This window comes from Rhinolophus sinicus, chromosome 8, assembly GCF_057876585.1.
Source record: "Rhinolophus sinicus isolate RSI-liver-muscle chromosome 8, RSI-T2T, whole genome shotgun sequence".
Classification (NCBI taxonomy): Eukaryota; Metazoa; Chordata; class Mammalia; order Chiroptera; family Rhinolophidae; genus Rhinolophus; species Rhinolophus sinicus.
In genome coordinates, this window is record NC_142508.1 from 17,666,468 (window position 1) to 17,683,620 (window position 17,153).

The following is a 17,153-nucleotide window of genomic DNA, read 5'->3' on the forward strand; positions in this document are numbered from 1 at the left end:
AACACCCAATCAGAACTGCAAAAAGACTCAAAAAAAAAATGAGGAGAGTTTAAGGGGCTTGTGGGACAACATCAAGCATACCAACATTCGCATTATAGGGGTGTCAGAAGGAGAAGAGAGCAAGGAATTGAAAATCTACTTGAAGAAATAATGATGAACACTTACATAACCTGGTGAAGAAAGTGGATATACAAGCCCAGGAAGCACAGAGAGTCCCAAACAAGATAAATCAAAACAGGCCCACACCACGACACATCATAATTAAAATGCCAAAGGTTAAAGACAAAGAGAGAATCTTAAAAGCAGCAAGAGAAAAACAGTTAGTTACCTACAAGGGAGCCCCCATAAGATTGTCAGATGATTTCTCAACAGAAACTTTGCAGGCCAGAAGGGATTGGCAGTAAATATTCAAAGTGATGAACAGCAAGGACCAACAACCAAGATTACTCTACCTAGTGAAGCTATCATTTAGAATCGAAGGACAGATAAAGAGCTTCCCAGACAAGAAAAAGCTAAAGGAGTTCATCACCACCAAACCAGTATTATCATATTACAAGGAATCTTAGAGGGACTACTTTAAGACCAATAAAATAAAATAAAATAAAAATATGAATAATAAAATGGCAATAACTACACGCTTATCAACAATTACTTTCAATGTAAATGTATGAAATGCTCCAATCAAAAGATAGGGGTTCTGAGTCAAAATGGCTATCATCAATAAATCAACAAACAACAAGTGCTGGCGCGATGTGGAGAAAAGGGAACGCTTGTGCACTGTTGGTGGGATTGCAGATTGGTGCAGCCACTATGGAAAACAATACGGAGGTATCTCAAAAATCTGAAAATGGAACTACCTTATGATCCAGCAATTCCACTCCTAGGTATCTATCTGGAAAAATCCAAAACTCTAATTCAAAAAACTTTATGCACCCCTATGTTTATTGCAGCACTATACACAATAGCCAAGACATGGAAACAACCGAAATGCCCATCCGGAGATGACTGGATTAAGAAACTGTAGTACATTTATACAATGGAGTATTACACAGCCATAAAGAAGAATGAAATCTTACCATTTGCAACAACATGGATGGACCTAGAGAACATTATGTTAAGTGAAATAAGTCAGACAGAGAAAGACAAATACCATATGATCTCACATATATGTGGAATCTAAAGAAAAGAATAAATGAATGAACTAATCAGAAACAGTTTCAGAGACATAGAGGAAAAACTGAGGGTTGCTAGATGGGAGGTGGGATAAGGGGAAGGTGAGGGGATATCCCTAGAAAGCACAATCGGTAACCACAAAATTGCCACGGGGATACTAAAGTCATTTTGGGGAATGTAATAAATAATGTGGTAAAGATTTTGTAGGGTATCCGATGGACACTTGTCCCATTAGGGAGACCACCTCAGGGAAGATGTAGATGCCTGATCACTGCACTGACACCTGAAGCTGAAGCCGACAATGAATGTCAACTACAAGTTTATATATGTATATGTGTGTGTGTGTGTGTGTGTCTATATATATAAATATATATATATATATATATATATATATATATATATATATATATATACACACATATATATTATGTATATAGTTACAAGAAGCGGAGTACAGCATTAGGAATAGAGACAGTGGAAATGTAATGGCTGTGTGCGATGTCAGAGGGCTAGTGGATGGGGGAGGGGGGTTGACACAGTGTGAGGGATATAAATGATAAATGTTTAACTATTACTTTGTTTTGTGCACCTGAAACTAATTTAAAAATAAATAAATAAATAAATAAATAAATAAATAAATAAATAAATAAATAAGATAGGGGTTCTGAATGGATAAGAAAAAAAGACGCTTATATATGCTGCCTACAAGAGAATCACTTCAGATCAAATGACACACACAGACTGCAAGTAAAGGGATGGAAAAAGATAGTTCATGAAAAGGGAAACAAACAAACAAACAAAACAACTGGGGTAGCAATACTTATACCAGACAAAATAGACTTTAAAACAAAGACTATAAGAGACAAAAAAGGACCCAGTAAGTCCACTTCTGGGTATTTATCCAAAGAACCCAAAATGCTACTTCGAGGGGACGTATGCATCCATCTGTTCACTGCAGCATCGTTTACAATGGCCAAGATGTGAAGCCCACCTGGGTGTCCCTGAATGGATGAGTGGATAAAGAAGAGGTGGTACATATATACAGTGGAATATTACTCAGTCGTAAAAAAAGAATGACATCTTGCCGTCTGCGACAACATGGATGGACTTAGAGGGTATGGTACTGGGTGGAGTAAGTTAGACAGTGAAAAACAAATGTCATGTGATTTCACTTATAAGTGGAATCTAAAGAACAAAATAAATAAACAAATGAAACAGAAACAAACTCATAGATACAGAGAACATTTTGATGGTTGCCAGATGGGTGGGTGAAAAAGGGGAAGGGATTAAGAAATACAAGTTGCTAGTTATAAAATAGTCATGCGGATGTAAAGCACAGGGAATATAGTCAATAATAGGGTAATAACTATGCATAGTGCCAGGTGGGTACTAGTCAGGGGCATCCCTTCATAAATTATATAAATGTCTAACCACTGTGCTGTTCACCTGAAACATAAAATAATATTGAACGTCCAAAAAAAAAGGAAAGGGAAAGGAATCCCTATGGGGGCTTGTCAGTCCTGCGACAGGCGACAGGCGGTGAGACATAATTTGGGTTTGAGGAGCTCACCCTTAGGGCAGAGAGTAGATCTGGACATGCAAACGGAAGACATCCATCACTGGTACATATTGAAATTATTGGCCAGTCTGGTAATTTGGCAAAAATGTAACAGTACATCAATGACCATGATGCCGTCTGGGCAGCACCCACGGGCCCCCTTGATCCCTGGCTTCTGGTTGGGGGTGGCCATTGAGAGGCAAGCAGTGGGGAGAAGAATGAAGTTGGGTTTTCCTCTGGCTCCTTTCTCCCATCAAAACCTGTCTCATTCCTTAGGCCTTCTTTTCTCAGCTTTTCAGGCCTAGAGGTGGCAACAACACCCTTCTCTTACTAGCCCTGGGGTCCTGCACCATCTCTTGTAGATTTCCCTAAACTCTGCCCATCCACCTTTGTGCATATGCCTTTACTGAAAGGGACGTGTCACCTGTTTCCTGATGGGATCCTGACTGCTGAGAGAGTGTCTGACGTTTTAAAATAATACATAACATATTGGGTTACAGCAAATGATGCTGAAGGAAATTCAGCACTCTGCACCGGAGGACAGCAACCACATCCTCTCCTCTGCCTGTCTCAGTGCCCCAATCACAGACCTTGCCTGGGCTGGGGCCCGCCCTCTGGGGCACACTTACTTTATACCTTCACCCATCTCACTTGCCTTGCTCCCAGATAGAGGCGTCAGGTCAGTGCCAGCCCACCCCAGTCTCCTCCTTTGTGTCCCTTCAGCTCCCTGGGTTTATCTGCCATAGCTTTCATCTGCCTGCCTGCATCATGACGCACAAGATTGTGAGCCATCCAAGCCCGGCATGAGGGCCCAGGTTCCTAGTTTCTTAGTACAGTGCTTCGCCTGTAGCAGACCCTCAGTGACTGTGGAGTGCTTGCTGGCCCTGTGGTCTTTCCTCTAAGCACTGGGATCCTTTCTGGCCCGGTGGAGACAGTGGTCAGCAGCTGGCCCCTCCACTGTCCTGTACCCACGGCCTGTCACATCTTTGGGAAGAAGCTGGAAGATGTCGTTGGGGGATCATGAGAGGATGGAGGGCTGACAATTTAATTGCACGATTATTTCCTCTATACCAATGGTGCTGGGAAGACGAGGCCTGCTGCCTGCAGGATGAATGGTGTGGGGACGGGTGAGTTATATTTTCCCAGATAAAAGCACTGATTGCCTATAAACTCTGATTCTGCCTGATGTAAAAGCCACTTTATTGCACATCCAGAAATTACTACCCGTATAAAAGCACATTATTGTGATGTAAAAATAGATTTTTATATAATTTTTTCATGCTACCACCTTGTAATTCCTCATTTCTAAGCACCCCGAGATTGCACTGAGGTTTATTTTTCTCTTTTAATTGTTTGCCATGACATGCCAATTTATGATGAGATATTCTCCTTGAGATCGGAGCAGGGCCCCGGGCATAAATAACAGCCATCACTTCATGACAGGCAGGGTTCGGGGGCCCTGAAAATGCCATCAAAGAACATCAGGGTCCATGTGAGGCTACAATTTGGAGGGTGTGTGTGTGTGTGGGAGTGTGTGTGTGCAGTTCCCTGTCATTTGAAGCCCCTCTGGAAGGCAGGGAATAGGGAGGGGCTCCATCCCTCACACCTCTCTGGCCCCTGCCTGCTGGAATGAAGCCAAGAAAAACTGGCTCTGGGCTGGGTTTAAGCCCTGCTGGCCTGTCCATGTGGCTCATGGCTCTGTCGCTCCCCTTGTTCCCTCATTGTATGGGGACTCCACCACCCCATAAAGCTGCCCCTGCAGAACTTTGATATTTTCCACATTCAGTCCCTTGGCCTGGGTGCCCTCCCAGATGGACAGGCCCTGGGAGCGCTGGCTTCGGGAGATAAATGACTGCCCGCCTTTGCAGAAAACCCTGGTTTCCCCCTTAGCCAGGCTGCCTCCTCTCTGCGAAGTTGGCAAGACTCTGGGCTCTCCAGAGGCTGTCCTTGTTTGCCAAGGGTCACTTCCCTGTCCTCATGTCTTCGATGGTAGGTGCTGGGAGTGCAGCACCAAGGCAAACCTGGGCAGCGTCTTCAACCTGGGGAGGGGAGCCCTTAGCAGCCATTCACTTCCCTCCTGGCCTGGACCTGGGGCCTCCTCTTCCGCTGCTGCTCCCCTTGTCTGCACTGGACCAAGCAGGAGTGCCGTTTGGGTCTTACCCACCGAGCACCTAAAAGCTAGACAACATCTTCCCGACGGTCAGCGGGTAACACATTGATGCTTGGGTGCGGCTCCTCCATGGTGGGGCTGCGCAGTGGGGTGAGGAATGAATAAACGAAGGAACGTTTAGATCAACGGCTCTCAGACTTTGGCTGCAGCACAATCCCCTGCTGAGCTCCACAGTTTGTTTCAATAGGTCTGAGGTGGGGGCCTGAGCATTTGCATTTTTAACAAGTTCCCAAGCGATGCTGATGCTGCTGATTCTGGAAGCATATTTTTAGAACCACTCAGATTATTTGTGTCTCTGTCACCCTGATGGATGGGAGGGCCTATTAAGAGCTGGGCGTCAGAAGATAGAGAGCGATTGGATGCCTGCGTCACAGTTCCTGGGCCGGGGTGGAGAATGTGGGGGAGAAGCGAGCGCAAGAACAATGATAGGAAATGCCCAGGGGCCCGTGGGAGCGGGACCGGTAGAGGGACCAGGCGACGGCGGGTCTCTCGCTTGGCCACCCCAGGGAGTGGCGGCTTCCCCAGCCGGCGGCTGCTCTCCGGGTCTCTGGGCCCCGGCGTCTCGGAGCCGCGCGGGACAGCAGAGGGGCCGGGCCTCCCGCACCGCGCGCCCAGGTGGCCAAGCGGCCGCCACACTTGATTGGGCGGGGCGGGCCCACTGTTCCGGGCCTGCAAACCCGACGCACCCGCCTCGAGACCCGAGGCCGCGGCCGTTCCCGCCCCCGCCCCCACCCCCGCCGTCGTGCGGGGCGAGGTGTCCAGCCCGGTCTAGCGCCCGGGCACCGCGCTCCTCCACAGCTCCTCCGGGCGCGCGCTCAGAACCACCGCGAACCACTGGCCCGGCGCGCACTGCCCTCTGAATGACACTTCCCTCTCGTTAGCGTGCGCGGGCCGAGGGGGAGCCCCACTTGCGTGGGGACTGGGGGGAGGGGCGGCCGTGGAGAGGCGACAAGGTTGGAACGCGAGCGGTGGCCCCACCCGGACAGGCAGTGAACGAGTTCTGGGACCTTGGCCAAGTCGTTTCCTCACCTCGGTTCTGTTTCTTCATCTGTAAAATGGGGTGATGATGATTTCTGGTTCTGAGGCTCTACGGAATTGTGGTGTGGAAGGCACAGAGAAGCTCCTGCACAAACCAGGCCAGTGATTTCTCTAACCTTTGTGAGCAGCAGATGTCCTCGGGAGAACCGCCACGCATGGCCTCCCTCCAAGGCGGCTTATCACAACAGGGCACAGACTACCAGCTGCAACGGGTCTTGTCCCCCGGCTGCCTCTCGTTTCCCCTGCCACCTCGCCTTAGCCCCTAGGGGGCGCTGACTCCTGAGCATGGGCGTGGGCGCTGGAGCTAGAGTTGGAGTCTCACCTCAGGTTACGACCTTGGACCAGGTTACGACACTGGACCACAGCAAGGAGGCTGTGGGATGTAGGCATGTTATGTGCTTGGCACAGAGCCTGGCACAAGGGAAGAGGTCATTTAGATAATAGGAGCCTGACTAGCCCTAAACTTTGCAAGACTCCGCCCTGCACCCCTCAGCCTAGTGGACCTGGATATAGAATTTTCCAAAAAGAACTAGGGAATAATCAATCTAGGGCAATATATTAATAGGACTTAAGGACTTCTCTTTTTGCTGGCCACCTTGTTCAGACTGAGTCCTGAGGGGACCTGGTGGGAACATGCATGTGTGGGGGAATGTGGAATTCTGAGGGCTGGTCCCATGCAACAAATAGCCTTTGCCTGGGCTGAGCTGCACTTCAGTCATTTGTTTATTCAGAAATCATTTACCAAATATAGACACTGCTGGGGATGGAGACACATGGATTAAAAATACATGGCCTGTCTTCCAGAGGCTAGATGCAAAATGGGGGCAAAAGCCTTCTCTCATAGGGCTCCCCATGAGCGCTTAGTCCAGCGCACACGGACTATTAGCCGTCATTCACGTTGTGGTCACAACGGGGGCATATAGCCTAGAGCGCCTGCACTCCAGCGTGTAGCTCGGTTGGCACCCTCCGGGTTGTCCCGGGCATTCCTAGGGGAGAAAGTCTTAACCAGCCCGCACCCTCAGGTCAGGTTGTCCTGAGAGCCATGCCAGGGTCTGGCTCCTTCCCTCAGATTTCTGTCTCTATGTAGCTTGAATTCTTTTCTTGTCTCAGTATCAGGCCTTGATTGAATTCACTGGCGCCCTCTGGGGGCCAGGCAGCTTCTCTACCTACCTCTTCCTGGTAGGCTCTGAAGGGGGGGTGGGCAGGGCTTGTTCCCCACAGGGTGGTCCTACCCCCTAAGCACCTTCTGGGAGCTTGTTAGAAATGCAGACTCTTGGCCTTGCCCCTAGTGGATCAGAATCTGCTTTTTAGCAAGACCCCCCAGATAAGCCTGTTAAAGTTTGAGAAGCCTGCTTCCGGACCTGCTGACCTGAAAGTGTTGCCGGGACCAGAGGAAAATTGGAGGTTGGTCTTCAGGAAATGCCCAGGGAGCTCAGGTACTTCCCGTTCAGGGCCTCAACTCCTCCTGCTGGTGCAAAACCCCTGTCTCAGCCTTCAGGGGCCTCTCCCACCCCAAGAAAATGGGTCCTGCTGTAGCTGACCAGATTCAAATATCCGCAGATGACACCCACCCAGGGCAGGGGCCTTGTCCGGCTCAGTTGTGGGGCTTCTGTGCTCAGCGCACAGTAGGTACTTAGCTCATGTTTATTACAGGATAACACATTCTTTGCAGTTGGAACACAGTACTAGGTGGGGCACCACGCCTTGGGAGGGCATTTCCTGTCCTCTGTTCAAGCAGAAGCCAATGTTTGCTGCCAAGGACCGGGTCAGAGGATTCCTGAACCTCTCTTCCATAAAACACCCAGACAAGGACAGAAAATATATGGGGCACATACGACACCCCCCCTCCCCCCCACACACACTTGGTAGACATCAATAATTGATTCCAGTCGACTTTCTGGCATGACCTCAGAATCCCTTTTCTACATAGCACCCCAGGGAGCTACTATCCATTGATCAGACATGGCACTATTTGAGATCTTTGCCTCTGGTCTCCGCCTGGAGCTGCCCTCTACAGATGAGGCCAGGCCAGTTCCTACTGACACCTACTGCTCCCACCCTCCCACTGAACTGCCCAGAGTGGGTGTGCTGCCCCCCCCCATAAACAGCCATCCCCAGATGTTCACGGCTGGAGGGGTGAAATCCAGCCCCCATCTGCCTTGCCCACACAGGGTCCTCTCCCTAGGAGACGAGGAGGAGATCACGTAAGTGGCTCGCTGTGGTGGACCTCTGTGTGGTTCTGACGCTCTCATACCCTGTATAACTTTGGATCAGACACTGACCTTTCCTAGTGACCCTGTCAAATGGGAATGTCCACAATGTCTGACCCGAGGTGTTGGTGGCCATGAAGGGGGGTGTCTAGGAAGTACCCACATGTGGATGGTAACCTTTCCTGCCTGGTGTGGTTTCCTCAGCTTGAGCCTGGGGGACTCGGTCTGCACAGCCCTGCTCTGACTTTGCTCCCCTGGAGGAGCCTGAGACCCCGGCTCTCCCCTTTCCCAGCCAGTGAGGAAGCAGGCCCCACTGGGGCCGACAGGCACACGTAACTACCATGGCAGCTCTGCAGTGGGAGAGGGGTGGGGGTGCAGGCACCCTTCTGCTCAGGTGGGAGTTTGGACAACCCAGAACTGCTTTGGTGAAAGGACCTAGTAATGCTGCTGCCAAAGCCAGAGACACAGAGGCCGCCTCCTGCTCGTGAGAGCATTGTGGGGTTCAGGTCAGATGGGAGCCAGGGGTAGCAGGAGGGGCAGGGAGCTGAGGTCACTTGGCTGAGTCCCTGGCTGTCCCCAGTGAGGACCCAGCACTCCCGCTCTGGTTGCAGAGTGGTGGGGGGTGGGTGTCCAGGGCAGGGTGTCCTGGAACTAGGCCGACAGCTGAGCTGGTCAGCCCACGTGTGCTAAGCACCTATCCTGTGCTGAAGATACAGCAGCAAAGTGCTGAGTGCCGACCCCATGGACGAGTGAGGGCACGTGCCCCTACTCAGCCTCTGAGAGGTTGGTTAGCTTGCCCACGGGCACACAGCAAGTAGGAGGCAAGCCTGTCTTCCTTCAGAGCCACGGCCAGAACCGCTCTGCTGTAGTGACTCCTTGAGATGAGTCTTTTCCAAGTTCTCTACCAGCATCAACTCAGACTGACAATTACTAATCTGGTTGACATCTATCTATTGACTCAGTCTCTGAACACTGCCTAAAGCTCAGCAAGAAATTCCTTGAAACCCCAACTCTGAACCACCCGCTGCAGGAGAGACGGGAGAGGGCAGGCAGGGCGCAGCCTGCAGCCGGCAGGAGGCAGGACTGCCCCATCAGTACCCTCTCCTCTACTGGGAAAGCTGAGGCGTGCACACTCCCACCCAGGTGAGCTGAGTGTGCACAGGACATACTGCAAAGCCCACAGAGGTCCCACTTAGATTAACTGCAGCTTTGGCCTCTCCTCCTTCCACGGGCTCTGGCCTGGCCAGCCCTTGGTGGCTGGGGGACAGCACCTAAAATCTGCCTGAGTAGAGGGGGAGCTGGAACTCCTAGGCCCAGGTCCCCAGATGATGCCTACAGATTTGAGGCCGCTTCTCACTGCATCGCATCAATGTCACCCATTCCTGTGGCACCGAGGCTGGGCCCAGGGCATAGAATGACTCCGTCAATCTAGGATGATGGCTCTGCGCTGCCAGTGTGGGAGAAGCCAAAGCCCTCAGGCAGCGGGGAGGCTCCGAGGCCCCCATCCTGCCCAGGGTCCTCCCAGCCCCAGGTTTAGGTGCTCCAGCAACGGCCCTGGCACTGTGTGACCCCCTCACTTCCCCGGGGCTGTTTTGTTGGAAAACGTCTTTTGAAAGACCCTGGTACCAAGAACAGCCAAAACTAAGGTGACAGAGGTAAAAACCGTCCTTGCCTTTGGCAAGAGGGGCCATCAGGGAACCTTGTGGGATGCTGATGTCCTACAGTTTGATCTGAGTGGTTTCAGGGATGACGCTCAGATTTGTAAACATCTATAAGCTGCATACTTCAGATTGGCGTCCCTCACTTTAAGTTGCACCTCAATTTGAAAAGTGATCCAGAGACCGGGAAGTTAAGCATCTTGTTCAGGCCTTGTCAGCTTCCCCAACCCCACTGGCTCTTCCCCAAAGCGGTGGTGGGACCTCAGCTGGTCGGCACCCAGGGCTGGCGAGGACAGGCCTGAGTTTTAGATTTTGGTTCCATGACCATACACTGCACTGGAACCCTGGAGGGCAGCCTTTTTGAGTCCCACCAGCCAGGAGACGGCTTTGCTCACGGTATTCCCTCACCTAGCCCCATTCTTTGGCTGATAAACTGTAGAAGGTATCACCTTGTCCTTGAAACCTTCTAGAACTTTCCCTGGCAAAGGGAAGTGCGCCTACTCAAGGTTTCTCTGACCATAACTCTATCTTACTCCCAAGAAAAATTAAGTATGCTCTCCTTCGGGCTCCCATACGAGCTTATTAATAATATAATAAACATGTATGTACTCACCTCCCAGACCAAGACCTAGAACATTCCCAGTAACTTGCATCTCCCTGACTTCCTTCCTTATCCCACCCCCGGGGTTCCCTGCCCCACCTGGAGGTGACCACTATCCCGACTTCTGTGTTTGTCATGTTTTGTATTTTATTATATAGATCAAAGGTGGCCACGTATTCCAGTTTGCTCAAAAGTGTCAGTTTGTGGTCCAAATATCAAAATATCCCATAAATTATATGATTACTCACATGTATATGTGAGGAAACAATATGTTACTTGGCTTTGAACTTTATTCTAAAGGCATCACATGGTATGAAATCCTCTGAGATGCGCTGTATTGTTCCTAAGAGCTATCTGTGTTGCTGTGTGGCCAAAATTCATTCCTTTCCATTGCCAAATACTATTCTGTTGTGTGGATACACCTTGTGGTGTCTACTGTACCCATTTTTTGCTAGGAACAAAACTGCAATGGCCATTCTTGCACGTGTCTCCTGGTGGGGGGCTCCTGACCACAGAATCAGCAGGGAGATGCTGGATCATGGGGCCCAGTCAACGTGACAAGCTAACGCCACCGCCTATGTCCATACCTCTATTCCAGTCAAGTTCACTAGGTTTTTCCATCACTGGTAACTACTACCCATAGGCTGTCAGCCCCACGAGGCTGGGGCTTATTCCTCACTTTATCCCAGCCCTTAAAACAGTGCCTGGAACTATTAATAGTAGCAAGGAACTCAGTAAATGCTAAGTGCCTGAATGTTGGGGGGCTCTGCATGGCTCAGGGCTGACCCATTCCTTCTGAGTATACCATTCCAAGTGATGCTACTGACAGCAGCGTGAGCAGTGGCATTTTACACGTGCCAGCCTCTGCAACGGAAGTGCTCTGCTTGCTGGAGGGGTCGAACCCCTGCACCCAGGCAAGGGCACCCTGGCCTCCATCAACTGATAGAGCTCACCCCCCAGGCCCACTGAGATGGACACCCACCAAAGTGAAAGCCACGATGTAGAGAAGAAACACAGGTCTGGGGCCAGGGGATCTGTTTTCTATTTCTGGCCCTGCCATTAATAAGCTGGGTGACCTTGGGCAAGTCACTTTGTTTCCTTCCTCATATTGTAAAATGAATTTGGACAGTGATAGCTAATTCTTGAACTTGAGAACTCATCATTATCACCTAGGAAGCTTAAAGTGTGGATTTCCAGATGCCGGCCCCCAGGCACTGAGGTAGTAGGTCTGGAGACACATGCGTATCTACCTGATAAGGAACGAAAAAAGCAATCAGAAATGCTCGCCTATGGTGAAAAAATTAAATAGTACACAGGGAATTAGAATAAGCACTCCCCACCCCCCAGCTGTGCTACCGACGGGCAACCGCTTTTAATCATATTTTAGATCTTCTGGTGGTTACCATCTTATCGCTAAATAATAGGCCAGTGCTTGTTTTATCTTCAAACATTACCCGCTGTCTTCCTGCGAGGATAGCTGAGGGTTTAGCTCACTCACCCCATCCCTACTCCCAATATAGACCTGGCACTATTCCTGGAAGCTGCATTTTAATGGGCACCCCCAGTGATGCTGAGGTCGCCAGCCTGCCAGCCACTCAGAGGCACTGACCTATTAGCGAGTCTTGATAAGAGACACTGAAGTTCCCTCAGACCATCTCTTAGGCCCCTGGTTTCTTCTGCTCGGCTTCCAGAAAACTTGCGGACAGACCCTGTTGCCACCTGTGGGAGCCATGCGGGCAACCACACCACTCCCGGTTTGTGATGGGTGAACTGCCCTGTCATCTTGCTACCCCTTCCCACCTAATGTCACCTTCCGTACCCCAGCTGTATAGTTAGGATGTGATTTCTCCTCTGGGGACTGGCATAACTCTAGCTCTAGCCGATTGCTGGGCATCTGACTTCTTTATAACCAAGGAGTGGTATAAGCCAACGATGGAACATACAGGAACGAGAATGCACAAACTAAAACGCGTGTGACAAGACTGAATCTCACAGACATGCGCAGTGAGAGAAGGCAGCACATGACAATACGTACACACTGCACAACTCACTACACAAAATTTAAAATCAGGCCAAACTGAAAAAACAGAAAACACTGTAAGAATAAAACAAAACAGGCAAAGCTCATCTACTGGGATAGGAGTCAAGGGGGGTTACCTTTCGGGGGTGTTGGTAACTGACGAGGGAGTGTATGAGTTCTATTTTTTGATCTGTATACTGTTGACATGGGTATGCTCGCTTTGTGCAAACCTGAGCTGTAGTCTTATAATTTGTGCACCTGTGTATGTATTTCCTTACAAGTATTTCCAATAAAAAGAGAAGACAAACCAAGCAGCTCTCCTTCCTCCCCCGTAAACAAGCCCTCCCCTAGGGTGGGCCCAGGCAGGCAGGGGAAGCCAGAAATTGGGCGGGGGTCTCTGCGGCATGGGGTGGGGTGGGGGAGGAGGGCTGACACCCAGAGCGTGACCCTGCCCATCAGGACGCATTTCAGGGTTCCAGCATGGCGGCCCAGACGGGAGCAGCCTGCTGGGGCAAGGAAGGGACTGCAAATGAGGCCCAAGCAGGCTCCTAGAGAAGGATGACAAGATACTAGCCAACCAGGACTCGAGTGCATCTTCCTCACCTGCTACTAGCCAAGCTATCTGGGGGCAGAGTGGTATATGGGCCCGCTGCCCACCTCCCCCAGGCTGCTGGCCAACCCAGTGTAAATATTATACTCCTACGCATCTGAAGGACATTAATTATTAAAACACGTGCCACCCAGGGTAGTGCACTGTAATTAGGATCAAATTAAATTAGCATCCTCTTGTAATTAGGACATCAATAACCACTCTTGAGGCACCAGGTCTCTAGCCCCTCCCTGTTGCTTCCCAACATGGGCTAATGGAAGAAAAGGGGTCCCAGGATGTGGAAATAATCAAACCAATAAACAAAGTGGAAGCAGCTGTGGGAGCCTTTCCTCCACTAGCCGTCTTCCATACTGGTCCTGCACACTGGCGGGGAGGAGGGAGACGAGGGCCACCGGGGAGGGGTCTCGGGCGTCAGTCCTTCCCTGGTGGCTAGGTCAAACCCTGGGCTCTGCCACATCAGCCCTCACACTGGGAAACTTCCAGAGCCTGCCCAGAGAGCAGGAGTGCTGCTTTCCTGCCATCTGTTATAACCCCCCAGCTCAGCCCTCCTCCTGTGACATCTTCCCAGTCACGCGGCCCGGGCCTCAGCCCCTTGGCTGGGTACACTGGCCACGGCAGTGGCTTGTTATGGGTATTTCCTTATCTGCTGCCTCCTCTACACCTCGCCTGCACAGCCCAGAGAGCCTGTGGACATGGCCTCGGCATTCACTGGACCCAGCGCTGTGCTGGTGGCTGGCTGGATGCATTATAGGTGCTCAAGCGGAAAGGTGGATGGAGAAGCAGAATCTGTGATCCTGACACCGGGAGCGGATTTTGTTAACTCCCGCAGAGGAAAACCCTGTGGAGAGGCTTTTTGGTGCTACTTGTGCAAGCACTGCCGCTGACTAGCTTCAACTGTGGATGAAGAGAGACTACGCCAGTGCACCTGCACGCTCCCAGTGCCTCCTTAAATTCTGCGCCCTGGCTGCCTGGCTTGCCTCACCCTCGTCCCAGCCCTGCCCAGGACAGACCCCAGGAGCTCAATGACATGGCAGAGAGGAGCACAGGGCTGGGGCCAAAGCCCGACACGCGAGCGGCGGCAGCACCTTCTGGCCTGGCAAGTACCTGACCTTTGTCTAAACCAACCTGGGAAGAGAAAGGAAGTAAGAAGTAGGAAGGTTCAGGCCTCATTTCAATGGAGAACCATGGAGGGTTATCCTTTGGTGCAGATGTAACCAAGGCACCTGTTAAGACAGTGAGATGATTTCAGACCCTTTCCCAAAAAGTGGGTTGGCATCTTGCCCTCCCGCCAGTTGTGTAAAGTGAATTCACATCGACGTGCCTTGTGGCCCTGCCAGGAGGGAGAGAAATGGGTGAGATGGGCATTCTCTTCTCCATGATCAGCGTCCACAAGAGACCATGGTGACTGGGCTTGCCTGCTGGGGGCAGGACGGCTTCTCCAGGAGTGGGGACAGATGGTGAGATTCACACCAATTCATCATCCACACTCCTGCTGACTCTTGGGCCCCACAAGCACTTGTTCTGACCCACCCAGAGGGGCTGCGGGCAGAAACTGCAAGGGCGGAGGGAGTGCAGTGGTCTCTGCAGCTGCGCTGACTCAGCATCTCTCCCCCACCCTCGCCCTCCTCAGTTCTCCTCATTCTTACCTCTCCCTTTGACTAGAGTGCTCCCTGAGTACTGGAAGCATGTGTTCCCCCCTCTAAAGACAGGAGTCCTGGGGAGGACACCACGTGAACCCTGGGCCTGAACAGGTGGCTGTGGGGGCAGAATTGCCAGGAGCCAGAATTTTCTGGGACCCAGGACCCCTGGTTTAGGAATGAGAGCTGGCCAGCCAGGCTCCACCACCTCCAGTGACTTTTCCCAAGACCAAAGGACCGATCTTCCGTGGTAGCTTGGGGCATCACCCCAGATCAGCACATGGGGCTGCCAGGAAGGTGTGCCCTCATGTTTCAGCAGAAAGTGTGTCTGGGAAAGGCAGGGCCACATGGATGAGGCTGGGGGGGGAGCGGGGGTTGGGAGAACAGGCAGATCGCCTGGACACTGTGGATGCCAGGGGCGCCCCCCCACCACACACTGCAGTGGACGCTCGTGCCGTCTCTCCTCCCTCAGGGGCCAGCAGTGGCCTGGGGTTTCTGAGCTCCATGGCCAGCGCTCCCTGGGAGACTGGGGACACCCTGTCAAGTCATACGGAGCCAGAGCTAATAACCTGGAGGGACAGCTCTTCTCGGCTAGTGGCCCTGGCCCCTCTCGGAGCACCCCATCCTCCAGCTCCGTCGTCCAGTGAACACACACTGTGGAGGGAGCGGGGCAGGGACCAGGAGCCTCGCTCTCCACCGCACTGTGCCAGCCGTTCCTCCTGGGAAATCACCTCACTTCCCCGAACGAGTCCCTTCTGGCCCTTGCTGGGGCTCTGGCAGAGCTTGCAGAACTGCTCTCAATTACAAGGGTCCTGGAGGGCAGCCACGTGCAGGGGGTCTGCAGAGATGTGCAGCCTTCTGCACGGTGGTCAGGGTGTCGGGTGACACCCACCAGGCCCAGGAACTGCTTGGAACTTGGAAGAAGGGCCCTGCGCCCGCCGCCTGGCTCGGTTTCCGGGGCCATGGCCAAGCATGTGCATGACGACCCTGGGGGTAATTCAAGTGCCCAGGTCTCCGGCTGGGGCTGCGGGAATCCCAGGCTCTGGGCTCCAGCATGACCGATAAGGGCTGCAGACAGCACGTACTATTTTATTGGGCCTTGAAGCTTTAAATACAGAAAAGGGGCAGATGTGGACACGCTGGCATTTGAGGATGGACGTATCAGAGAAATCACATAATCAACAGCTGGACACAGAGCTGGGCAGAAGGGCAGCCTGGGTCGAGGTGGGGTACCAGTGGGCAGCTGGCCTCGGGGGCCAGGATTGCGCCCTCCATTAGGACAAAGTCTTTCATGTTTCTTCCTGATTTGAGGACAATTTAAAAAAAACCCACAAAAATCCCCATCCAAAAAAAAACCCGAAATCGGCTGGGAGAGACTGGAGGGCAGAGCCGGTCGTCTCACAAGACAACAGCCTGTCGCGTGGGCGCCTCCGGCTCCCCGCACCCCACCCCCCGCCCAGATGGCGCCCTACGGGACATTTCCATACACAGAAGCAAAGCTGGACCCAATCTACGCCCCTGATCTGGGGTCTGGAGCTGAAGCACCTCCCGGCAGAGGAAGAGGTGCTGGCGTGAGCGGTGCTGGGGGCGGGACCCGATTCCCTCCTTAGCGGCTGTAGCCAAACTCATCCGCGTCGTCAGCTCGGAAGTCTCCATAGCGCCACAGGTTCAACTGCGAGAAAACAGAAAACGGCCCGTTGGGAAGATGGGACCCGCTGGAACCCGGAAGACCAAGCCCCCCGCCCCCCCCCCCCCCAGCACCTCCTGCGGCCCCTGAGGCAAGAACTCACCCTGGCGCTCTTGGCTGACTCCTGGGCATTCAGGTACTCTGTGATCTGGAGGGGACGAGAGAAAGGGGGTGGTGAGGCTGGGGGCGGTCACAGCGGGGCAGCCAGTGACCCTGCAAAACGCCCAGGTAGGTGCACGAACTCCCCTGCTCAGTGCATCCCCAGCTGCCTCGGAGCAAGAGACAGTGCAGTCAGGTGGGTCTCTTAGCTGTTTCTTGACTCGGCGCGGCTGTTCCATGGACCTGAGCTGCCCTACCCGCCCCTGTGCACCTGGCCACCCATCCCGCCCCGTCAAGTCTTTGATAAAAGAAAGTATCGCCTTCTTCACGAGGCCGCCAATGGCCCCATTTAAAATTACAACCACGCCTCCCACACACTCCTGATTCCCTTTCCTTCTGTGTTCTCTTCCCATTGTACTTATCGTCTAACATCCGATTTCATTGACTTATTCTATTTATTTTTATTGCTCATCTCCTCATGCTTGAACGTGAGCTCTAATGGGCAGGAATGTTGTGTCTTGTGCACTGAGATATGCAGGCCCTCAATCAATGTTTGTTGAAAGAATGAAAAGATGAATCCATGAACACGTTAGGGATTCATCTCCGGGGTTGGGCCAGGGAATTTTCTAGATACCAGCGGCATTATGGGTAGGTGCATGGAGGGGACACTAAGATCGCTAGTTCTCCTAGGA

The 17,153-nt window shown here is 52.0% G+C and overlaps 1 protein-coding gene across 1 annotated transcript in view; it reads right to left on the bottom strand.

The window, feature by feature from the left end:
- Positions 1–15,744: 15,744 nt before the first annotated feature.
- The window catches only part of SND1 (staphylococcal nuclease and tudor domain containing 1), a 413,624-nt gene continuing 412,215 nt past the window's right edge, over positions 15,745–17,153 (bottom strand). The window contains exons 23-24 of the mRNA XM_074315643.2: positions 16,466–16,510; positions 15,745–16,347 (exon numbers count right to left, since the gene is read on the bottom strand). Coding sequence (XP_074171744.1) covers positions 16,282–16,347; positions 16,466–16,510 — 111 coding nt within the window. The 3' untranslated portion in view covers positions 15,745–16,281. The remainder of the gene's footprint in view (positions 16,348–16,465; positions 16,511–17,153) is intronic.